This window comes from Anoplopoma fimbria, chromosome 9 (genome assembly GCF_027596085.1).
Source record: "Anoplopoma fimbria isolate UVic2021 breed Golden Eagle Sablefish chromosome 9, Afim_UVic_2022, whole genome shotgun sequence".
Taxonomy (NCBI): domain Eukaryota; kingdom Metazoa; phylum Chordata; class Actinopteri; order Perciformes; family Anoplopomatidae; genus Anoplopoma; species Anoplopoma fimbria.
In genome coordinates, this window is record NC_072457.1 from 13,626,875 (window position 1) to 13,652,688 (window position 25,814).

General features: G+C 39.4%; 1 protein-coding gene across 3 annotated transcripts in view; it reads left to right on the forward strand.

Annotated features, from left to right (window-relative positions):
- Positions 1 to 11,969: 11,969 nt before the first annotated feature.
- dclk2a (doublecortin-like kinase 2a) overlaps positions 11,970 to 25,814 on the forward strand; it is a 39,625-nt gene continuing 25,780 nt past the window's right edge. For all 3 annotated transcript variants that reach the window (XM_054604832.1, XM_054604833.1, XM_054604834.1), the window contains exons 1-2: positions 11,970 to 12,740; positions 17,307 to 17,644. In XM_054604832.1, the coding sequence (XP_054460807.1) occupies positions 12,335 to 12,740; positions 17,307 to 17,644 (744 nt within the window). In that variant the 5' untranslated portion in view covers positions 11,970 to 12,334. The remainder of the gene's footprint in view (positions 12,741 to 17,306; positions 17,645 to 25,814) is intronic.

The following is a 25,814-nucleotide window of genomic DNA, read 5'->3' on the forward strand; positions in this document are numbered from 1 at the left end:
AAAATCCTTTATTAAATTATAGAAAACCAACATCTTTCGACGTTACAAGTCTTCATCAGGGTCCTGATTTCAGGTTTTTAATGTTAAGATGTCAGCTATATTATCTGCCCAGAAAATTGTTTTAGTTGCTGCGTTTATGAATGCACTACTGGTTGATTTGGTTTTGTATGTCTGTTTATTGTGTTGAAAATGGGCTACAACTGCATTTCTTTGTGCATCCGTGTTGCATAATGACAATAAATTATCCTTGAATTCTTGAATGGGTCATGTGACTGGTGTCACATGGCATGAAAGGACTGCCCACTAAACACTTAAAAAACATGAAAGTGAGAATAATGATGCAAACAAGTTCTGAAACTGACTATCAGAAACACCAATTAATAACTGTAAAAATAACAGTCTACAATATCAAAATACATATTCTGCCTCTTACCTTATATTGAGTTCTTGTATTGTGACCATAACCATCTTTCCCATCCAAACAATTCTCCCATCTTCAGCTATATTTTGATACAATAAGTGCAACGGTGTTTGATTCCCTGGATGATTCTGCTTCCAATGGCTCCAGGTATACTTTGACCAAGAGTTAGTTCAACATTTTACTGAAGTGGGTTTTAGACAGAACAACTATAGGCTCCCAGGAGAGAAAGCAAAGGGAGAGAGTGGGTGATTTTAAGGGGTACTAACTGAAGTTGAGGGCCAAGGCCTGGGAAACAGTGCCATCTATTGATTCTACTTCCTGCATGCTTGTAGGATTTAACACACATACTACAGTGAGCAAAGGGCCAACTTTTTTTCCCAGCCAACATGTATGTGCTTTTCCCTGCGTGTTATTCCTCCCAGACACACGCTTGGCTCAATATTCAGAAACTTACTGCAAATACTGAAATGCAGGTTTGCTGAACACTGGTGAATATTGATGAATAGCTCAAGGTTATCATATTCATAGTTTAGTTTAGATTATTGCTATTTCATGCATGTTTTTTTACTATATGTTCAGCTTGTTGTCACATTTGACAGGTTTTCTTCCTTCATTATCTTTATTCCATAGTAATATATATATATATATATATATATATATATATATATATATATATATATATATATACTATAATGTAGATGTGTGCCAGTATAAAGATATTTTGAAATGTTTCCTGTGCACAGTATTCATAAAAAATGTCCCCTATGAAGAGATATGAGACATATTCTTGTATTATTACAGCAATGTATTACTATTTTGTCATCCATCATCTCATTTTACACCAGCCTCCACTTAGTTGAGCCCCTTGAGTTATTGTTGTTAACAAATACATTCAAACATTATTACATCTGCTAACAACCGCATTGGTGTGTTATAATTGTGACGTATAAATGCTAAATCGGGTTAAAGTAAAGGGTAACCTATTTTGTTTATGTATTTATTTCATGGTCAACTGTTTCTTTTTCCAAGTCTACAACAGAACTGGCTTTTGGAACATTTCCAAAAACCTGGAACCTGATTGACAACAACTGATTTGTTATCAGATTTTAAGTCTGTTATGACCAAATGAGCATTGATATTGTTATTTGCCTATTTTACATTGGAATTAAAAAGTTGATGGACATGTGTACATTTCAGCAGATCAGCTTCTCCCTTTTAAAACCTTAAACAACATGAAATGTGTCATCGAAGCACACACACCACACAGTGACTGGTCCTTGAGAATTATCACCGTGACGATTCACTCATCAACAGCCACTACTGTATCACAAGGTTTACAGGCAGCCTTTCAAGTCCGACGTCGCTGTAAATTCAATAGCAGACACGCTCATACGGGAGCATGAATTTACAGAGTGGCTCTGACATCACAGTGGTCTGTAGGAGTTTGTGTCAAGATGAGATGAGAGGGGACGTATTCACCAGCGCTGTGCTTGATATTCACAGTGAAGGACAACCGTCAATGCCCAACTGCTCACAATGCTAATTTCTGACACATCTCTGTGAATTTGTATGCCAGATCTGTGGTGACATGCAGTGACCAGTGTAGCAGTGCATCATAGTTCACATTGGGTAATAGTTGTATAGAAGGTGGTAATAGCGCAGTTAATACTTGAGTCATCAGCATGTAAAAACGCAGTCCTTTCCACAGTCAAATATAGACTACTAGTTCATAATGCTGGTTCGTTTCTCCCTTATCTTGTGAAAACCATTTATTTTACTTACATTGATATGCTTTGAAACCATGTCTTGAGCTTTATGGCAATGCATTTTCAGCTTAATGAAATAGGTTCTCAAAAGGTTTATTTAGTTTGAGAAGTAGGAGGAGCTTGTCAACCACCTCAAGGAACATGGGATAGTTTGGAATATTTGAAGTGGGGTAAAATGAGCTACCTATCAATAGTAAGTTACCTACAGCAGCGTATCATTGGGACAGACTGCTAAATGTTAAGATTAAATTATTAAAATATTTTTGGTAATTTACAAAGCCATATTTAAGGTATGTGTTATCTAAATTTGCCCAAGAATTCACTTAAATTAAAACCATAGTTATTCAAACAAAGCATAATTTAAATCACTTAAGTTTGATTATCACTGCTCCAATTATGAAACATCATCAGGAAGACAAACATGTTTTGCTACTGTTGGCTAGATAATGTTCCCACAGATGCAGTGGTACAAAGTGGATCCTTTTTTAAATAAAAAAGTGATGTGGGATTAAACCCTGTGCCAGTAAAAGCCTAAAAGTGTGTGGTGAGGAAGTAAGACCCTGAATACATTAACTTTGGATTCATAATGGCATGCAGTGATGGGTTAGGGCAAGCAGAATATTTATTTTGCAGCTGACAGTCGGATAACACAGCACAGTTTATGGTTTCTCCTTTTGTTTGTTATGCAAATCTTATTTTCCTTTTTATTTGGGAGGGTCATCCTCAGAATTCTTTTAATAATCAGAAGTTACAAAAAGGTTGAGAACCCCTGACCTACCGCACGCCCCCTGTTTGGTGAAACAGACAGGGGTACCAACACAGGAGCAAAGCAATGTAACATTTGTTACCACATTATTGCTAAATAGAAAAGATAAAAATGAGGCACAGGGTAAACCAAAACTTGCTCTTATTAATGGCTTATAACTTCAATTTAAGGCAATAAGCTCCTTCGTTACTTCTTATAAAAACCAGTATGAACTGGTACCAACATTTATTTTCTCATCTTTTCTCTTCCATCTTTTGATCTAAAGCACAAGATATCACATGTTTAGCATCAAATATTTTCACCCCTCATCTCTCCTTTAGATACATCATGGGCGCTCCATATCTGATAAACCAGTACCTTATTACAGCAATACAGCATGTACAGTGCTTATGCCTTTGATGGGTTGGTACATGCAGCTCCTTTAAATGATGAGGCCACAGGGTTAGTGATTTCTCTGGGGAGGAGCAGGATGTCTTGGATGAGATCAGACCCGAGCGATGCCTCGCTCTGACACGTGTCAGCCTCCATTAGTTTTGACTTTTCAATGCGATGACCTCTTCAACTGTAATCTACCAATACCAGCTCTGACAGATTAACAGTGCTATTAATGTCTGGATGTTTTTTTTTTTTTTAAAGGGGGCGTTTGCCTCTAGACATGACTCGCAGATTATGTTATTAATCCGAGATGTGTCTCTCTGCTCTCTGAACATCTCAATGAGAGAGGTATGTTTCAAGGCCAAAAGGTGCACTGACACATACGACCACTGTGATGATTTGTTGGAAACATATGCAATACATGCTTTGATGTAATTTTAATTGTTTTTCTTTTTTGAACATGCATTCAGCTCTCTCTTCATTGCAGTCGGCTCTTTGCTCCGTTCAGGTTCGGCCGTGCTCCATTTTGTTCTTTCCCCTGATGGTAGTGAGATTATTTTCCCCCTCCAGTTATTCCCCACTTTCCTTTGGAGTCTGAAAACTCATCTCTTCATGAAATACCTCATGTCATCCTCGCCTCACTGAATCATTTCTCCACACTTTATCGTCTTCCTCCCGTAAACTCCAGTCCGTTTCTCAAAACAAAATCGCTTCCTCTTCTCCATTGCTGATATATCTTTTTCTATTCCCGTTGCTTCTTGCCCACATGTATATTATTGTGAGGTCAATGTGAGGGAAGTATGGCTCTGAAGGTGGTTTAGGGTTTGGAATTCATTATAATCATGCACCCCTTTAAAATCAATTAAACCACAAGATGAGCAAATGTCTCTTTACCTTTTCATTTCATGTGAGCAGTACAGCTTCAGGGAACAGTAGGTGTAAGAGCCCCATCTAGCTGTCAAACATGCATAGTGGTGTTTAAAAGCACTACTGTACAAATATAATACTTAATATGATATTATATTGCGTCTTTTTTATACATTCATTAATTTTATTGTCAACAACAAGTATACCAGACACTGTCAATCTGAAGATTTTAAGAAGAACTGTTGGAACCTTTTTGGGCTTGTATTGGTTCATTGACTTACTAAGTAACTTTTAACATTTCAAGGGAGTGTGAATTAGTGCTGTACGGTGTTGGTTTGTATAAATACAAATTATGCCATTATAAAGATAAATAAATAAAGAAAGAAAATAAATGAACCTGGTAAAATATAAGCTCCATGCAGTTTATTTTGATTCAAAGCTTATATATGAAAATATCACAAAAAATATAAAGACTTAACTTGCATACTTAAATTTTGACCTAAAGTGGGGAGACTGATACACATCCTTAAGCCGTTTATCTGCAGGTTTGTCTGCAGGTTTGTCTGCATGGCTGGCGTAAAATTTCATTCTAGCATTAAGCAGCCTGATAGTGCCAACACTACTGTATGCTACACATTTCCAGTTATGGCCAATACATTACATTAGTCACATTACAATGTATGCATGTCTCTAAAACTACAAGGTATGGGAAATGGAATGAAGGATTAATATTAATACTATAAAACTAAATAACTAAATGATACTACTCAGGCCAGACAAGGTATTGCAGCCTCTGCTCACTTGCAGCATCATGCTAGCTGACCTGGCAGCAATAACAGCTACTCTACCTTTAACAAAATGTGAGAGAACTGGGTCATTGTGGAAAAACATGGCCCCTCAGAGTCACTGCTGCCAAATGGTGTAAACCTGAAGTGGCCTGCTGTAATTCAATTTGTCTGGAAAGGAGTGCTAGGCTCGTTCCATGAGGTTTCTAACTGCGGCTGGCCCACATTGTCTGGCACCTGTAATACCCTTGTCTTTGATCATGTCAGGCTTATGAATCCCTTCTGTGTGCTTTTTTTTTTTTTTTTTTTTGCTGTGGGCAAACTACCTGGTAAATTATAAAGGTTGAACTCATTTCGGTGCTGTAACACTTTACTTTCCTATGGTGAGAGATTAACTTGATGAAATTACATTGGCAGTGTGTGACTCATTTTTATTATCCTCATAAAAGTTGGCATGCCTCATGGCTGAGGTTGATTGTTTTTTGTTGTTGTTGTAACATGTAATGGCACATGATATTGTTACATAGATATTGTTCATATTTTTTCCACCTTAACCTCCGATGAATCATAAATATTCTCAGACATAATGGCCCAACATTCACAGAAATAGTAGGATTTGTGTAGAAAGTATCCACATTTTCAAAATTATGACAAACATGAGACTTTGATAGAAATTGACCTTTAGTAGTATGGGAGACTGACAACTCTGAAGTCAAACCTAAAGCATGATTTTGCTAGTTTAATTGCATTTCATGCTTTGATGATTTCAAGATTTTTAGTTTTCCTCTTATACATTGATATAAAACAGAAGTATAAATTGCCTAAGTCGTGTAAAAAAACAGGGAAATGCTGCCAATTTACTTTTGTCCTGTGTGTCCTGTTCTCCTGCACCTCTCTAAGAATCCCACCCTTATTATAGTGATGGCTTTTCATGCCCCTGTGATTGTAGGAACTGTGTTGTCAGAGGCAACAGCTCTTGGTGGCATCTCTGAAGGCAAATTGGTCCCAGGTGAGGGCCACACTACAAGAACAGTGTCTTTGAATCAAAGTAACCTTGCTTTGACTAAGCATACCGGGCCCTCGTCACAGAGCCAGGCCAAGGCAGGTAAAGGTCGGAGGGTACCACTTGTGGACTTCAGCATTCATGTTGGTGACGAGTTGATGAAGAAACTTAGATTAGGATGATTGGGAGGAATAGCCTGATGTTTTATTTTAGGACTTCTGTGCTAGTCATGAGCTGTTGACAAAAAAAAGAGTTTCATTGTAATTGTACCAGAACACAAAAAAATTATGATTAGTTGGTAGTTGAAGTCAGTAAGCCTATGGCCTCAGCTTTATACTAGGGTTCTGAAAAGGAAGCTGTTGTCATACCCCAGATGCTTTTTGCTGTATCCTTCAAGGTGTTTTATGCAGGATGCTGCTGGAATATGGGATTCCTTGGTTGTTGATACAAGCCATCCAGCCTTTTATAACTAAAGTAATACCTGTGTCATTGGCATTGGACTCAATGGAGCCCATCGTTGGGATTTTTCACAGATTCTGTTTGTGATTTTCATGGGTGCAGCCAAAGAGTGGAGAGTGACTGGTTGGGCGACCTCAGGATTGCATGTTTGCTTTCTGCAAATGATGTAGTTATATTGCCTTTATACACAAAGCAGTTTTGTGTGTTGGGTGCGAGCTCACGCCCCAAGTGATGGAGGTCTTTCAGGGTCTTGAGTGTAAGATTGACACCTAATGAAGAGGAAGCAATGTATATTGACCATATCAGTAATGCTCCATCACCAAAATTCAGCTACTGTAAAGTAACCAGGATCAGGCCTTTCATTGCCTCTGAATCTCTGCACTGGTACATCATTCCTCACAAACCACATCTGGTCTTTCTTAAACACAGCCTGATTTGTTGAAGTTTTGTTCAAGTGAACATCATCTTTAAAACTTCACCTTTTAGTTGAGTATATTCACACAGCCATCATTTGATATACAGTAAGAAGTAATTTGAGTTCATCATAGCAAAAGAAAAATAGAGAATCCCTTTCTTTTAGTGTTGGTGAACACCAGAGGGCGTTGGAGTATCTTTTTTCTCTTCACCAGCTCAGACAGAAATTACTGTCACAGAAAAAAGTGCTCTCTGTTGTGAAGTAGGTAAATCCTGAGTGAGTACAAGGTGCTTTTAAAGCCAAAATAAGTCAACGGTAGACGGAGGGAAGCCTCTGGGATTTCTTCAGGGAAACACTCGTACCATGCCAAGGAAGAAGTTAAAATGCCTTTATTATTTTAGGGGCATAAACAAATGTAAAAAGTACAACAGGAGAATGCTGACCAATTTCGACCCACACTGGGTCTTCCTCAGGGCGTGGCTGGAAAGAGGAGTAAATACATTACTTTGACCTTGGCGTCATGAATACAAAACAACCGTTTTTGGATTGAAATGCTCAATAATGTACAAACATACTTATTAATTAGTTGAATGACTACACTGATTATGGTTTCATATTTACCATAGCTTTCTTATCAGATTGTATCTTTAGACATGCTCTGGCTACAGCTATGGCTGTGATGCCTGTGGGATGTGTTAGCAACACACTGACCTCTCTTCAACTGCTGTCTTTTCTCTCTCTTGGCCTTTGACCCCAAAGCCATATCCTCATCTTTACTGACACATAAATCGGAAATGATGTGCATGTTGTGGCACCTGGTGCCTGCCATGAAAGTAATGCACTCACCCACGCTTGCTGCCTGTCGGTGGGTTTAGAGACAAATTGTTCTCTTCAAATCTCCAGATGCTTTTTATCTACTTTCTGTCACAAGATGGTCTTTGATTCTGAGTTATGAGGATACATGTGGCTCTTCAGAAATGCCTCTTTACTAAATTCAAAAAGACTACTGTTAAATGTAGTAGACTTGTTTTATTGTGAATATACAATTGTTTTGTTTCCTTTGCAAATATATATTGATACATACATTGTAAAATGCATATATCACAGCAATATGTTCACATTATAAGACATAAGGATCAGATAATATTTGATTTAAATAGATGTTAAGTACCAGAGTTAAACAACACTAAGTAGCCTGAAGTATATTCATAAGGCATGTGATTTTTCTCCCTGAAACCAGCAGGGCTTTGAAAATGGCTTTGAAACTGAACACACTTTGCATTGTTTCCTCAAGAGTGGATTGTTTTGCTAAGTGATTTTCATACAAATGCCTCAGGAGTCTTATTCCCTAAATCCCTCATAAACTGCACTTTATTAGTAGCTTACCGAATTACCAGTAGAAACAGTCAGAGGAGGCTTAAGCCTTATCGCCAAGCTGATTGTTATTCTTAATTTAGAGAGAGGGATTCTTAGCATTGAGGGATTTTCTGCTTTGTCATTCTGTACAGGATTTCCTTCTGCCGGGGGAAGAGTATTTCCTATTTGCTTTGTGCTCAGCAACTTCCTCCCTCAAAAGCTGCTCAAACAATACATCCAACACAGCTGGCTTTCAGTTTGAAAAAGTCCTCAGATGTTGCTGGTCCCCTTTGGTGATATTTATACATATATGAATGTAATGGGCGAATCAAAACAATAATGAATACATTAATAAAACCGTGGACAATAGACAGATGAGGTCACTTAAGTTTTGAACTTTCTGTTCAGTGGGAAACCTAATTTCCTTCCTCAAATACACAATATGTGATAATGTGACTGTGATAACTAGGGTCAACCCACAAACAAAATACAAGAATGAATTCTGGTGTCTCACCTACATTGATCTCATATTTTTTAATGTTTAGAAACAATTGTTTTTCTCATTTACTGATCTTAATGCTAGACTTGTCTTGACTTTTCTTGTTCTATTGGTGCTGAGCTATTTTACATGGTTATTTTTATTATTGCTAGTTTGTATGGACACCAGAAAGAACAGCGGTCACTTTCTGAAAAGTTACTGTTGTTTTATTTTTCTGATGTTGTTAAATGTTGGTTTGCGTTAGACATGTTTGTAAAAACAGGGTAAAAGTGGCTTCTGTTTAAGTTTTGCTCAGTTCAGTTATACAAAACGCTGGTTTCTTAATCTATTAGGAAACTCTTCGATGTGAATTTACATATTCGTTTTATGGTCAGAAAGTTACTAATTCACCTATTAAGCTGTCTTGCTCTCCCCGATGAGCTCTTATAAGATTTGGCAAAGATAGACTTATTAGTTTCTGTTGCACTGGCTGCAGGAATTAGGCTACTGTCGTTGAAAAGTGGGTTAACTCATCCCCAGTCTGCCCGTTATTACTCTTTGACCTGCTTTTTGACGAGCTGCAGTGACAGTATGGCTCAGGTCGGTACTGTGCTGTGCTGCACCAGGTGGTGACGCAGGTAGCCTGTTTACGAGCCTGGCAGGGAATGGTGGTGAATCTCAACCAGGAACCCACCAGGTGGTGAGTGAAGCTGGCATTGCCCTGTTTAATCCAGCCTCACTATTTGGCAGTCATAGAGAGTCAGGCTAAGTATTTGCTGCACTCTGCTTCACAACCAAACTGTATTAATTTCCTTATTCAGAAACATAACTGTGTATGTACCGTATTTTCCGCACTATAAGGCGCACTTAAAAGCCTTTAATTTTCTCAAAAAACGACAGTGCGCCTTATAATCCGGAGCGCTTTATATATGGATTAATTCTGGTTGTGCTTACTGACCTCGAAGCGGTTTTGTGTGGTACACGGCGCTCTGTCAACATGTTTTAGTAGACTTAGTAAACTACAAAGCCGCACCGCAGCAGCATCACGGCCACCGTAGTCAGGAGCGTCGCGGAGTAATACATACTGTGCTTCACCATCACATTACAGTGTGTGTGGATAAGGACCAACATGGCTCCTGTCAAGAGACACGCTTACGACGCGGACTTCAAACTCAAGGCTGTCAGTCACGCAGTAGAACATGGGAATAGAGCAGCTGCGAGAGAATGTGTTTTATATGTATGAACAAATGTCTCAATAAAGTTATTGAATTTAAAAAAAATAATAATAATCTACCCGGCATGCAATGCGCGGTGATCGCCGGTGAACGAACCTATTTCCATCCGGGTGCTCCGGTCACCGGGATTCTACCGGGACGGCTCCTCTAGCTCCCTCTAGCTCCCGTTCAAACTCAAGGCTATCAGTCACGCAGTAGAACATGGGAATAGAGCAGCTGCGGGAGAATTCAACGTTAATGAATCAATGGTACGGAAGTGGAGGAAGTTTGACTGACTGACTGTTTTGTTTCGCTTAATGCGCCTTATAGTCCGGTGCGCCTTATATATGAAAAAAGATCGAAAATAGACCATTCATTGACAGTGCGCCTTATAATCCAGTGCGCCCTATAGTGCGGAAAATACGGTATATATATTTTTTTTGTACGTTGTATTCATATAGTGTGAGACTATTTTTTGCCTGCAGCCTATGTATAGGTCAATAAATCACTAAATCTACCAGATTATCAGCTCTAAAACCTATACTTAGCATTAGTGTACAGTTTTATTTAGCTTGAAACAGGAAACAAAAAAATTAAAAGTAATAAATAAATAATTAATAACATTGTGTCATTCTAAGGTGACGAAAACACATATATTTCTATTTTCAGGTGATTATACACAAACAGAACTAAAGAAAACATGCTTATTAATATCATACTAAATTTCTGCCAATAGATCCCTCTAAATGCTACACACTGTTCCTTAAAATATTTATCTAAATGGGTTTGTATAAGGAATATAACAGTTGAACATTCTGCTGCTATAGCAGCCCCTGCTGGCAAAGTTGTGTAGGCTGTTCCAGTTAAAGACATCGTTATTTCCATCCAACATTTTCTCTAAACAAATATTGACCGACATCTTCTATCTACTCCCTAAATGCCATTTGAAATGTTTAACTTACTTACTTACTTACTTACTTACTTACTTAGATTATCTGTAAGTATTTGTTATTAAAGCTGCTTTGTAAAGAATTGATTTGTGATTGGTTAATTGAATAACTCTTAATCAGTCAACTGTTAACCAAGCTAACGTTAGCCATTTCAAATAACTGTCTCAAGCTAATTACTAATACAAAAGTTAGCCTCCATTTTTTATTTGGTATTTGGCTAATTGCTATCTATTTTAGTATTTTTAGTTTTGCTTGTGGCATCTGTTCAGGTTTACTTGTTAATTAAGTTACTGTGTTGTAGATTCATCACTTTGTACTTTGGGCCTAATGTATGTTGACCTTTCAAGGATGATAACTTTGTTTCGTCCTGGCTTGATGATGGACAATGGAGCTAACTGCAACTAACCTTCATTGTTAATTTACTAAAGAATTTTACAAAACATTTGGTCAATTTACTGTTCATGGTTATTTAGCCTATCGTGTTTTTATCATTTGTAATTACTAAAATCATTGTTTCAATTGTTTTCCAGTAAATCCCTTCAAGGAAACTGGTTCTTTTGAACATTTATTTGATCGTGTGTAACTGTGTTTATCACGCTGTTAAGGTGTGTGCCTCATCGCCATCATTATCACATTGATATAATATTTTTTATACATACAAAATATAAATAAGACACATTTCATTTTTACATCGCTTTGGATTGAAGCATCTGCCAAATGTCCATTCACCATAGGTCTAATATTGATATTCCTACAATATTATTTGTTGTAACTTAGTCCACCTGTGTTAATTCTAACCTCAGTATTTAGCCTATGGACAATAGAGGTATATATAAATTCAAAGAAAAACTTTATGCAATTTTTTGACAATTTTAACACATTTAGGTCACCGAGGATGAGTGTAAACTTCATTGTTTCCATACTGAATATATTAGCAGAACAATAAAGAGCATTAGGACCCTGAGGCGGAGGAGGACTTCCCCCTCTCTCATTGTACACTGATTTGACAGTCTGAGGGACCGACCAGTCAGAGGAAGGATGTGAGGTGGAGAAGGAGGAGGCTTTGCGGTATTTGGTGCGGTGCGCCGAAGTTTTGTAAAAAAAAATTGCTTCGTTGTTTGAAATCCACCCGGTTGGTCCAATGCGATGCCTTTCAAACACAGATGATCTTTATTCGAAACCATTACAACCGTATAATTGCTCCTGCTGCATTATTGTAGGGAGACAAATCAATTCATCCGATCAGTCAAGGCTGGATTGATTTTCTGTCGACCTCAAGATTATTTTTCTTCTTGTTTTGGGATCTGTGCGTCTGGACTTGTCACGAGCAACCGGCGCAGCAAGTGTGGACTTAAAGTGGAGACTGGAGACGCACATGTATCCAGCTCCAGACGCACCGACCCTGCAGCACTCTGGATAAAAGTTGTTGTTTTTGTTTGGGATTTTTGTTTAAAGTAGGAGGGGAAGGAGCAAAACAACATGTCGCTAAGCAGAAGTATTGAATTTGAACACTTTGAGGAACGAGAGAAGCCCCACCGGACACCGAAAACCAACTCTGGCTCCGGGTCCCAGTCTGGCTCCAGAGGCAACGGTCTGGTCCCCAGCCCGGCGCACAGTGCGCACTGTAGTTTCTACCGCACACGCACCCTGCAGTCCCTCACGTCCGAGAAAAAAGCCAAAAAAGTGCGTTTTTATCGCAACGGAGACAGATATTTTAAAGGGTTGGTGTATGCCGTGTCTCATGACCGGTTCAGGTCTCTGGATGCTCTGCTCATGGAGCTCACAAGGTCCCTGTCGGACAACGTCAACCTTCCCCAAGGAGTCCGGACGTTATACGCGATGGATGGAGGCAAGAGGATCACCAGTCTGGATGAGTTAGTGGAGGGTAAGGGTGATCATGGATGTAACACTCCCCTCATGTGACCACGAATCATTAGTATATTGATTATACATAAAGTGCATTGATTCAGTATGCAATTGATTTTTTATAAAAGCTAGATTTTTCCCTGAGTACTGGCTAAATGGCCCACACAAATACACATTAATAACCTCAGGCAAGTTATGCCAGAAGTCACTCAGAACATGTTCATATTGTTGAACATGTTCTGAGTTCTGGCGCCTAATGTCTATGTTTGATGCTGTGTACTGTTGAAGTTTAAGTTATTTTCTGCCAGACAAAATGTTTGAGATCAGTGCTCCATTTGTGGATCATCCACTGTACTTAAATCAAATCATCTCTTCGGGTCATAACAGTACAATGGATGCAATGCAGAGCTACCCTTGCATCATTGACATAACTGTTCTGACATGTTTGACCCAGTGCCATGAATGCAGACAGGCAGACCACTCCTCAGTGCAGCTTTGGCTCTGCACAGGCTGCTGCTAATGCACATCAGTGTCCATTGATCTCAGCTGAACTCATTTCCCTCCTCTTTAGTGTGTATTCATGGGCTGAGTTTGTGCGGGCTTGGAAGAGAATCGTGTATCTCTAAGTGCAATCCTGCCTGAGAATGAATGTGCGATGAACGTGTATGTTGTTGTAGGGTCCAATGGCTGCTCTTTGAAATTGATCTCACCCTTGGGGCTCGAAAGATGGAGGTTTCCCTCCCCCATCCGGTATCTGCCCATTGCTTGTAGTGTAGTAGTGAAATAGTGAAGTTTAATTCTGGAAATCTATACTGAATTTTAAAACATTGTGTTAAAAGTCAGTCACACACTGCAGACACAAATGTAGCAAAGTCCTGTCTTACCCTTTCACTTTCTGCACTGTTGTTCACCCTAGACGGTGACCTCTCTGTAATAGGTTTATCTTCATGTTCAGCCCTGGTGCGTGTCTGTCTGCTCCATGACCTGCCTGCAATCCTCTTTTAACACGACAGGTTACGTCTCCGCCACACACACACACACACACACACACACACACACACACACACACACACACACACACACACACACTCAGGATCCCCGACCTCTTACTGCAGTCATTATACTAGTATACTGGTCTATTTTCATCTCACATCCGCCTAAAACTTTGGAATCTGTGCTACACTCATTTCCTATGTCCCGTCCCCTGAGTGACCGGGGAGGATTTAGGCCAGCGCCTGATCTGAATTCTGTAGCATCACAAGTTTGGCAATTTGAGCAAAAGTTGTTTTGGTGCATTGGATGTGATGCAGAGTGTTCTGCCACTGAACCTCTGCTCTTTACATTTACAGGGAACTGTTGCTAAATGAGGATATGGGGCATACATTTCTAGTCGTGTCCAGAGTACTTCTGATAGCAATGTCTTTGTTTTTAAATTGTCAAATGATGCTTAAAGGAGATATTTCCTTTATAAATTCATTATCATTACAAACTCCGGGTGTTGATAATCCTGAGTAACCAAGTAATTGTTTCTGGAAGGTCACATTCATATTTTATGTTATAACATTTAGAAATATATATATATTTTTTTAAATACTCTGAGAACCTCAATTGAAATTCCATTCAATCCAAATTTATTGTGATAGTGGCAGAATTTTCAAGGGCAGATATCTTAAGAACCTCAGCAATGTATCCAAACTATCTGCATGCCTTGATAAGATGATGACGAGAGTAAGTGAGGAATGTGTTTTTTGTGATTTGGGTAAACTCAGATGTGAGATGCACTGCAGGTGGGCCGAGCACCAGTGTCTTGTCCTGGTTTACTCACCCGTCTAATTGACAGAGAGGGGGAACATTACTGCACAGCTCAGCAGTCTGTCTCCATTGATTGAGGCCTGCTGGGGGTCTTTTGTGTGGATACCCAATAAGCACCCCTCACATGTGTGTCCCTTATGGTTGGATTGGATTACTTCGCCAACCAGTCAACTTGTAGGGTTTTTCAATAGTAGGGGAGGTAGTCAAGCCGAGCTGAGAGTGGCCACGAGCAGTCCAGCCGAGCTTACAAGGTACGAGACAAGTTTGGTTGTCACAAACTACAGTTAGAATCTGTCACCTGAAGCCCTTTCAGCTCATTGTTGCTGTTTCTGTTTGTACTATTCCTCCCTGGAATATTTAAAACTGACCTGCTGACCGAATAGTGTTGAAAAGGTCCATATGGGGTTGATTAGACCTGTTTTCATTGAAGGATAGGCCATATTCACAGTAGCCATTTTGGCATTTCATAGCAGGGTAAACAGAGCTGTAATTGATACAATTAATTATGGTCCCATTCTATTTAGTGTGACACAGCCATTCCAGTTAACCATTATGCACAACACCAGGGCTCTGGCCAACCTTAATGGAACTGGGTCGATTCCAGCTGTGGGACCTTTGTTGCATGTCATACCTATCTTTCTCTCTCCCCCATTTCTAAGCTGTCCTCTGTCCAACAAGGGGGAAATGCCCTCCAAAAATAATAATCTTTCAACTGTAAGATAGGCTGATATCTGAAAATAAAAATGGGAACACACAAGTGAAACTTAAGTTCAAACCACAGAGATTCAGGTCAACGCTCCAAAGTACAAAGAGCTGAACACAGCGACTTTAAAAAAAACAACTTTCTCCCTAGTCAGCATGGACACAATTGAGTTCAGCCACTGAGGGGACACTTAAAGGTCTTCCTATCAGGACCACAGTAGCCCGGGTAAACGAGGCTATCCCTAGTGTGGGGCAGTGTTGGAAATGCATGTCATCACGGTTTGGTGGGGCGAAAGCAGACTGACCTGGGCCCATGGAAGAATTGAACTGCTGTACTAGTGGAAAACCACACAGATGGGTAGCAGATACTGAAGTGGGTTGAGAAAGAGCTTTGTAGTTTATCATGTGGATACCTGGGATTACATAACATGCTGACATAGTGTTTCCAGTTGGACAATAGCAAGTGTGCCAGATAAAGGGTGTATTAGCATCAACTGGTAAAATTAAGGTTGAAAGCAGACAAATATTCACCCATATAAAACTGACCACAGTGACTTATTTTACATTTCTGTATAAACTCATTGCTTTGGCGATGAAAAGTTTTGTATTGCTTTAATATTAACACTGTTTTATGATTCATCACATGTGTTTTGGATTGATGACAGATGTGTGACCCCTGCAGTAAAAGCTGCTAGACTGGTTAGACAGCTCTGTTAAGGCTGACCTCATCTCTCGTCCAGATGAGGACAGCAGCCGGTGGTGGCTGGTTGGGGCTCCCCTCACATCACCGAGGGATGTTGCACCTGAGATCCATGCCCCTCTGGGAATAGACTTGTCACCAGTCACCATCTGAGGACATTTACCTATTCTGTCATTGCCCCCCAGATGAATGACAGCCCCAGTTATATTTTGTTTTAGTTTTCAGCCATAGCACCGGCCCCCCAGATGTGGCCCAGCCTTTTAATTAGCCTTTGGTTAATTGCAAGCTTAATAAAACCAGGTGTCGTGGGACGCACGTCTCATATGGCCTTCTTTCGCTGCAGCACAATTAATTTCTCTTGACACACATCAAATAGCTACAATTTCAGGGATTGGATTTGATTCTGTCTGTAAAATTGATTGTTTACCAAAATATACTGAAACTTTACTAAAAAAATACTGATCACAGTGCCACAAACAGAAACTTTTTTACAACTCATATATTTCTGAGTTATGTCCAGTTATAGGATTATACTTAATGCATCTTATGAACTAGCATGGGTTTTGGCTCACTGGCCAGCTTCAATGCTATACAGTTCTACTAATCACCCAGGGATACAAACACGGCAATATTTGCATGCCATTCATCACAGCTGTGATGAAAAATTCTATAAATATCTTCACTGAAAGAAAGACGAATTGCTAGAGCAACATTTACAGAAAGTAAAGTATCCAATATGTTCCGTGAAGTGTCTGTTCAGCACAAGTTGATTCTGAGAGACAGCCATGTGTTCCTGGCTACAAAAATGTCACTAAGAATGTAGCATGAACAGAAAGTATCTGTCACTTTCTCTCTCTCTCTCTCTGAGTGGAACAGAACGGCATTGAGTTTCTCTACCAACACTCACAACAACAATCTCCAGACATTCTTGCTGTGGTTTTCATTAATGTGCCAAGCCCCTGTACTTGTCACATGACTGTGTTCTTTAGGGGAAACATTTGCGTGTTAACTGTTGGAATGGAATGCTGTCAGATAAAACAAAATGCTTTGCTTTGGAGGAAGGCCAATGCAGCAGCTCAACAGCTGAAAGGGAGAGAGAGGACGGCGTTACACTGGCCTTGCCTCTCAATGTGCCTTTTTGTTTCAACGGAGGAATGTTAACTCTTTGTTGTTCCACTGATTCACCTAATGCCATGTGGACTCAGTATTTTATGGTACATGCCGTACATGTCCGGGGAATTCTGATGTATTACGTGTGTGTTTGATAATATTTTATTTAAACATATATATATTTTTCTGTTTTTAGATGTGGAAACAGTTTGCATGGACTTGCATTGACTGGCAGTTCTCCCAACTTATTTCTCTCTCCAGGTGAGAGTTACGTGTGTGCCTCAAATGAACCCTTCCGACGTGTAGACTACACCAAGAACGTCAACCCCAACTGGGCAGTTGGGTGCAAGACCGGCACATCACGCTCCCTCTCCTCTCTCTTCCCGCTGAAGAACGAGCTGCAGCGTGAGACCAAGGACTTCATCAAACCCAAACTAGTCACAGTCATCCGCAGCGGCGTCAAACCCCGCAAGGCTGTACGCATTCTGCTCAATAAGAAGACGGCACACTCCTTCGATCAGGTGCTCACTGACATCACGGACGCAATAAAGTTGGACTCCGGAGCCGTGAGGAGACTGTACACTTTGGAGGGCAAGCAGGTGAGTCTGTTATAATGCATTGCTTGTTGAAGTTTAAAGGAAGTGATGATAATTGCAGCTCTGGTAATCACCAAGCAAACTCGTGCAATACTTGGGAAACAAGGCCGAAATCCATGAACTCACTGACTAAAATTACAGTTGGAACTGTATTGTTTTCAGCGAGATGAGATTCAACGATGTGCATATGAAAACCAGATGGAGCTACTAGGCTGAGCGCTTTAGCCAAAGGTTTTATCTCCCAAAAAACGCTGTGATTTATAGGCTTCAGCTGTGTCAGCAGTCTAGGTAATTACACCCCATTTAATCATCCATACATAATTACACGCCATGGTTATTTCAACAAGGCATTAATGAATACACTTAAGAGTTCAGGCCTTTTGCCATATCCATCAGTGTAGTTTTATCCCTACCTCACCCCCCTCTATTAGGCCCTGTGAGACTGTTTTTGCTATAATCCTATCCACCTGGGACGCATATATAGTAATATTTTCATCTGAAATTCTCATTTAGGGTCCCTGGTGTTATGAGACGAGGTGAGCTTGGACACATGGTGCCCCTAATCAAAAAGATTTATATGACGTTGCCTCGTGTGCGAGGAGTCTTAGATAATTCTGATTCAATAAATAGTTTTAACACTCATCTCACCAAATTATTTAACTTCAAAGGAAGTAACAAAATAAAAGTACAGGCTCTTAATATATTAGAAGTAAAGATATGGAGTGAGGAAGAAGGGGATAAAACCATCTCAGAAAAAGCAAGTCTACAAAAAAGGCTTGTGCGGGACTGAAATGCAGTTAAGATGTCGGCGTCATATCTTTGGGTCAGACAGAATTACATTTAAAAAGCTATAAAAGGTACTCTTAACATATAAATGATTATATAAATAAATGTATCAAATGACTTGATTAGTGAATAATACAATTGTTTGGGTCTTTTTTTGTGCTACTCAGTCAAAATAAAAGATTGCTCTAATGTTTCAGGCAGCTGGCTTCAAGTTAAAAGACTTTAAGAATTAGTTTTACTTTAGATGCAGCAAACTGTGAAACATTTCACATCATTGGAACATTTCTTGATTGTGTTCATGTCAGTGGACTTGTGTCTGTTTTTGTTACTTGTGTGTCGATTATTGATAAACTACCCTGATTTCATTTTTATAATCACAGTTAGGGAATGAAATCAGTATAGTTCAAATAACTAAAAACTGAACTTACTTAAAATTACAGTTGGTAAAAATCTCCTGTATTCAAATGTCTGACGACTAAGCCAGCTTATGTTTACCCAACAGTCCAGACAGCAGTGATCCCTTTCCCCTCTGTCTGGGCCAGCCAAGCACCTTTTCTGTCAAGCCAGCACTGTACAGGAACACAGTGTCTCATGACTTGTTAGGATTATTATGTAATCATTTGCAGTATATCATCTTTGCTTACATGGTCATGGTCTAGATCTTAATGTATGATCACGGAGTGTGATTGTCAAGTAAAGATCAGATGAGTTCTATAAGCTTTTAGTCAAAAGCCAATCAGAATTAATGTAGAGGAGGGCTAAGTTTTCTTCGTTTATGGTAAACAGGGTTGGATGGACTATACCTAAGATAGTGAAGAATGTCAGGGAGTTATGTGTACCAAAACATGGTACTAAAATAAAATATTGCCTAATAAATGCACCACCCACAGCTGCACACATTAATTCTTCTTGTAAGAATCATGTTGGATTCTCCACTGGGATTAGTTCAGTCCCATATTTGCCACGTAAACCATTCACGTGTCTCTATTTCCATCTCTTAGTAAATTCCTACTCGATCAGCTATGCAGACCGGCTGTTCTATCCAGACATTTCATGCTCTGTATTGTCATGAGGAATGTTGCATTGGACTTTATGGAGTGCATTTAAGTACAGCAACTTTTGTGCACATGACCTATTTGTGATGCCTTACTAGCAATCTAATTTTGACATATGTTGATTTGCCATTTTGAAAAAAAGTTTGGAGGAAGAGGAAGCTGGCATATTGGACAGATTGAGAGGGAACACCCTGCCTTTAACCTCCTTTTGAGTTCTTTTTTCGTAGCTAAACAGCCAAAATCTGCCAGACGGTGGCGGTTTGTTAAAGGTTGTAAAGTCTCTGGAGATTTAACTTCTTTTTAGTTGTTAAACCAAAAACTGAGAGCTCCAGATCTGATACGATGCAGTGTCTTTCAGGACATTTTCAGTCCAGTTAGTTCTGTTATTGGATTGGATCAATTTAACACTAACATCTATGATAAAATGCATTCTGTAATTTATTTTTTTTGTAGCTCATTTTTAAAAAAATCATTAATCAGTCATTTTAGGAGTGATTAAGGACATGTTCCATACAGAGATGTTGATTACAGATGACACAATACATCTGTCATGCAGACAAGTGTGTCAGCTAGCTTCCTTAATTTTTTGTAATGATAAGCACATGAGCCATGAGTTACATCATCTTTGACAGATGATTTCTTCCCTCTGCTGGAGCAGAAATCCATCTGTTCATCACTGTAAAGTTCTTCACCATCCAGATGGATGCTAAAGGGGAGAAGAGCTGCTTATTTAAGTTGTATATTAGAATGTGTCTACAGGTTCATGTTCATATGTTTTAGGCACTTTGTCAGCAAAGATGATAAGGTGTGGCCTGTTATAACATTAAATCGATATAGAGAACACAATAGATGAAGCCATTCTCACATCATGTCGGAACAAAACTGTCTGGGTTGTTCTGTAAATTTAGGAAGTCAGACAAGATCTGTTTTTAATGTATCAGGTTTGAAGCATGAAGCTTCTCTTGTATCGATGTCTTTATAGACAATGCCAGTATGTTTTTGTTTGATCTACAATTGAGAAATCAAATCATGTTCTAGTTGTCCAGTTGTCATTCAACCTGAATCAGGTTTGCTGAGTAAACCCAGAAAAATATAAAGCGATATAATGTCGAAAATATTCAGAATCTAGCCAGCCATTTGAAGAAGTGTGGTTTTTTTTTGCCATAATGTCTGATTCACGAAGACTTTAGAACCATCTTAGTCTTTTGGCCTCAACAGGACTGTCTCAGAATTGAATTAAGAGTCTGAGTCAAAGGGTTTAGCCCATTAAGCCTGTAACGTGATCCTGAGACCAGATCTGGACACCTGACAATATCCTGTCCATGATAACAGAGGTCAATTCAGTTTAAATATCCAAGTCAGTAAGTGCTTTCTGTAACACGGGCTGAAGCTTTTAAATTCCCTGTGAATATTAAATTGTTATATATGACAGCATAATCTTTATTTGTTAATACTGGCTACATAGAGAAATAAATTGAAAAGCATTGGCTTAATCTTTTCACTTCTTCCTGTCTTCTGCTTCCCTCTGCTTCAAGTGAAGGTAACACTCCGCTAGACCAAACATATCAATAACCTGACAGCTTTACTGGTTTAGATCCCTCTGACAGGGGGCCTCACTACATTATTAAGCCTCTTTTCACATTCTGAGTGGTGCCATACTGGTCCCATACTGGTGGCTAGAAGGCTGATTCCCACATTATGATCTTAACACTAAGAAAACGGTCCTACTAAAAGAACACAGACGTTTTGGGAAGTTTGATTGTCTTCAAACCAATAAGTCAGACCAGGAGATCGATATCAATTTTCAAAAGTCAATAGTAGAATTAGCATATAGCTCATACACATAGCTTTAATTGTCACATCTGTATTATCGATAGTTTTGATTTCTGATCCCTCTGCAACATTTTTGTACATTAAGTTGCCAGTTTATCTGGTCAACTTAGCTAAAATGAATGTAATCTAATACAAAAGCCCTGCAATGAACCCTACCTTCATGAAGTTCAGTTATTGTTGAAAGTCTTTTAGACATTTTAACATGCTAATGTCAACTAAAATTCTATAAAAAGCTTTACTTTTCTCTCTACACTTAGTCACACATACACCCATAAACACACAAACACACAAACACACCCACGCACACACTCCAAATGCCTTCCAGCAGCAGCCTGCCATCTGCTCCTCCAAAATCAAATCCCAGGTCCCAGCCACCAGGTCTGCAGGCGTTGCAGCCCCCACCCGCTGATGCACACACACACACACACACACACACACACACACACACACACACACACAAACACACACACACACACACACACACACACACACACAGGCAAAAACACGCACACACATAGGCACAGTGTCACACACACACACACACACACACACACACACACACATATGCACACACACTCAGAGGCCCCCACTGGGGCCCTGGCCACCACCAGATAATTAGACCTATAAGCTGAAAGGGAGGGTTAAAGTGCAGCTGTCAGGTGTGTGTGTGTGTGTGTGTGTGTGTGTGTGTGTGTGTGTGTGTGTGTGTGTGTGTGTGTGTGTGTGTGTGTGTGTGTGTGTGTGTGTGTGTGTGTGTGTGTGTGTGTGTGTGTGTGTGTGTGTGTGTGTGTTTCAAGGATGTGTATGTGTGAGACAGCGTGCTTTCACAATACTTCTCTGTCCACTCACCCTTCTCCGCGTTTTAAAGATGCTCTTCAGACTGAATGTTAATTGTAGATTTCGGTTATCGGGGCCAGCAGAATCAGCTGCTGCTTTTGAGAGAAACCCCTGTTTTACATCTCAAAGCTGACCAGGCAGCCGGAAAATAGGATTTCCCTCTTCAGTATTGTCTAATCGATGCAGTCATTAATTTGGGGAACAGTTTGCAGTCCAAAACTTGCAAAATGTCTTTTTTTTAAGTGATTCAAGGGGATTGTAGAAAAAGTGACAAAGAGGAGAAGGTCCCTGTGATAAAACAAAATGAGCGAGTGTATGTAATTAATTCTAGAGAGAGATGTTCAAACCCCGGCTCTTTTTCCCCCAACCTCGACAAACCTCCACACCCAGCTAGCCAATCACAACGTGAGGTGGGTTTGAATGTCACATTGTTGATTTTCGATAGCTACAGTAATGCTTTAACACAGCCCCACCCCTTATCCGATGTTAGAAAGGTGTAGGGTATTGAACCATCCAACAAGCAGTTCTGGCGGTGTATTCTGGCGCATAAACCAATCAACTACAGTAGATTATCCTGTCTGATTACTAAACATCATGAATAAGCTGCAACTGACCTGGCAACACTTCAAGACTGCTATCCGCTCAGAATAGTTAACTGAGAGATGTGTAGGTGGGAAGGACAGAGGAAGAGGGTGGTTGCCACATTTCCCAACCCCTAGTTATCAAAGGCCCACTGTGCAGAGCAGCTGACAACAACTTCTGTTGCCATAATTACATGAAACAGAATCTAATTTAAATTCACCCTTCAGTTACATGGCACGTGCAAGTTTAGGAAATGCCTTTTTGGACACACTTTTTTAAAATGTTATAGTCAAGGACAGAAAAGATGCCACATTGAATACTGTATAAAACCTCCTGGTTGGTTTATGAGAGGCAGAGTTAGGTTCACACACACCTCTATCTGTCTTAGTCATTATATCCTAATCCAATGTCTGCTCCATAAAGAGGAAGTCTATGAATAAATATTTATGGATGCATCATTGTCCATTAAGTGACCTTTCTTTTTACACCAGTGCTATTTGAGAGAACTGGAATCCTTTCCAGGGTTCGTCCTGTCTTTTACCCAAAGTAGCATTCAGCCCCCTGTGACCCTGACACATAACGAGGGTCAGTCAGCGTATGGTACTGTTATTAAAACATTAGTGATGTAAATCGGTGAAATTAAAAATGTCTGTTTCTTATTACTTGGTCAGAAGGTCTGTTGCTTTTGGCCAACATTCATCCTGTGATTGAATACGAGCACTGAATTGAATCATCAATGCAATGGATACATTACAGTAGATTTTCATATTTACATTTGCATTGGAGAGGTAGCAAGAGTTTTGCTGTGTACAGGCTAAAAGTTTAACATAGTTTTTCTCTCTCAAAAGCATCTGCCAAAAGATCCCGAGATATGTCTGCTTTTCAGAAGCCTTTTCACATCAGTGATATTATGAGGATGACAGTCAGTCTGCCCATTAACCAAGGGATGGAAACAAACCTGGACCGTTGTGGCTGCTGAGCTGTAAGGGCTGAAATGGTCATTTCTCTGAAATCTATGAAGGGCATTTCAGTTCAGCGAGCTGAGGAATGACAGAGGAAATGGAAATAAATAAGGATAATTGGACAGTCAGCTCGGATGTAATGTCTTTGTCTGTTTACATATTTGCAGTAGTTTAGGGGGTGTACTGTACCTTGCATGAGAAGTTGGAGACAGTAACGATTTTTGAAAAATCTACATAAGCAATTTTAGTTTATGAAAGAAATTCACGCTGTTTCAATTACTTTATACAAACTGACTTTAATTAGATTTTTCCTTTTTTCTTTCTTTATCTCTCAATCTCTTTTTCTCTAAAATACTTAAAGACAAGGGCATAAGTGCTTCTGCATGCTTACATTGTGCTTAACAGAACTGAAGGTCACTTGCAGGTCTCAGCACTCAGCAGTTTATCATGTTGCAAAACTCAACCTAAAAATTTACAATACACACTTTTTCTTCTTACTATATGCCGTCTTCTACAGGCAACAGTACAGTAAAAATACAGACCGACATACATTATCCATTGTGATTTTTTATCAAAAACCTTTCACTCAAAATCAACTTGTAGCTAGATTTGAAGCATTTTAGATAGTTATCTGAAAATATTCATCCAGAAGATCTCAACTTTGGGAAATACTGTATAGTGAGCTCTGAGAAGTGTGTCATCTGCTGAGAGGCATGTGTCACATGTAGGGAAATCTCATGGTTTATTCTGTGTAACCTCTCTTTAACATAATGGAGACAGCGTATAATTTTAAATTGGATTAAACAGTGGCTTGCATTATTAGAAAATCGCTAGAAGTACTCGAGACTCTCCTCCCACAAAGTGTCCAAGATCTCAATGCCCATTTCTTCCTCACTTCAAATCTTTGATAACATGTCATAAAGATGACAGCCAGATAGTTCATGGTGCGTGGATTGCTGGGTTTTGAGGGCATACACATCAGTATGAGAGGGACGAGGATGTTGGTTAGCGTGTCTCTGACGCACTGTGGCATCATTTCACATGACACGCTTCTAATGATGATGTCCTCCTGGCCTCGATACTCTGAACCAGCCCTGATCTTACAGTCAATGTGTTAGCAGGGAGCTGCTGCACTAATTCCAACAGTTGAACAGGTTCACATTAATTAAGGTGTCTAAATTCTGCTCAACCCTATATCATATTTATGAGTATGATGTCTTGTCTTTTGAAGGAAGGTGAAACATGCTGGCAGTTACAGACAGATTAGTAAAACTGTCTCCCTCTTTGACTAGTTTGGGCCATGGCCACACAAGAGCTTCATCTGATTATCAGGCATGAGCTGTTTTCAGGGCCAAGTCTGGATTAAACACAGCCATTTAGGTCAACAGCCATGACATTTGCATGTCCACCTATTGTTCGGTGCTGTCATTATCATACAGCACCATCTGACACTAGTGACATGACACCATCCAACCACGAATAGTCTCAGCTAGGATCTGTGATAGGCTGTTGTTTATTCTGGACACATTGATGAATCAAGCTTTTAGGTTATGTATTCCTGGTTCGGTTTGGTGATGTTACAAGTACTGCATAATAATTTGGGGTAGTAGTATAATCTCAGTTATTCCATAGCCACTTGCAAACAAAATGTCATCTCTAGTCAAGCTCATTTAAATAATTTTGGTCTTGCATCTCAAATAATAAAAGTTCCTGGTTTTCGGAATTTTAGCTTTTTAGTACTGTTGTTGTTGTTGTTTGTAGTTACACAAATAACACTAGCTCTTTGCCAAACCTCACTTTTGCTGTTCATACGAGAGTTTAATACTGGCCCATTAATATTTGAAATTATTATTATTATTATTATTATTATTATTATTATTATTATTATAAAAAGGTTTTCTATATGGAATTCAGAGCATTGATATGATTGATTGAGTAATGTCTACCTGAGCAGAGAATTAAGTCACTCTCCCTGTGTTAGTTAACATAGCTGGGCCGGTTGCATATACATGTTAGTGCACATGAGTCTCTTATTAATTCACTTTTTAAGCTTTACAGTCGGAGACTAAATCAGTGCAAAAATATGAAGCTTTGGCATAACATTGTTGCTGTCTGGCC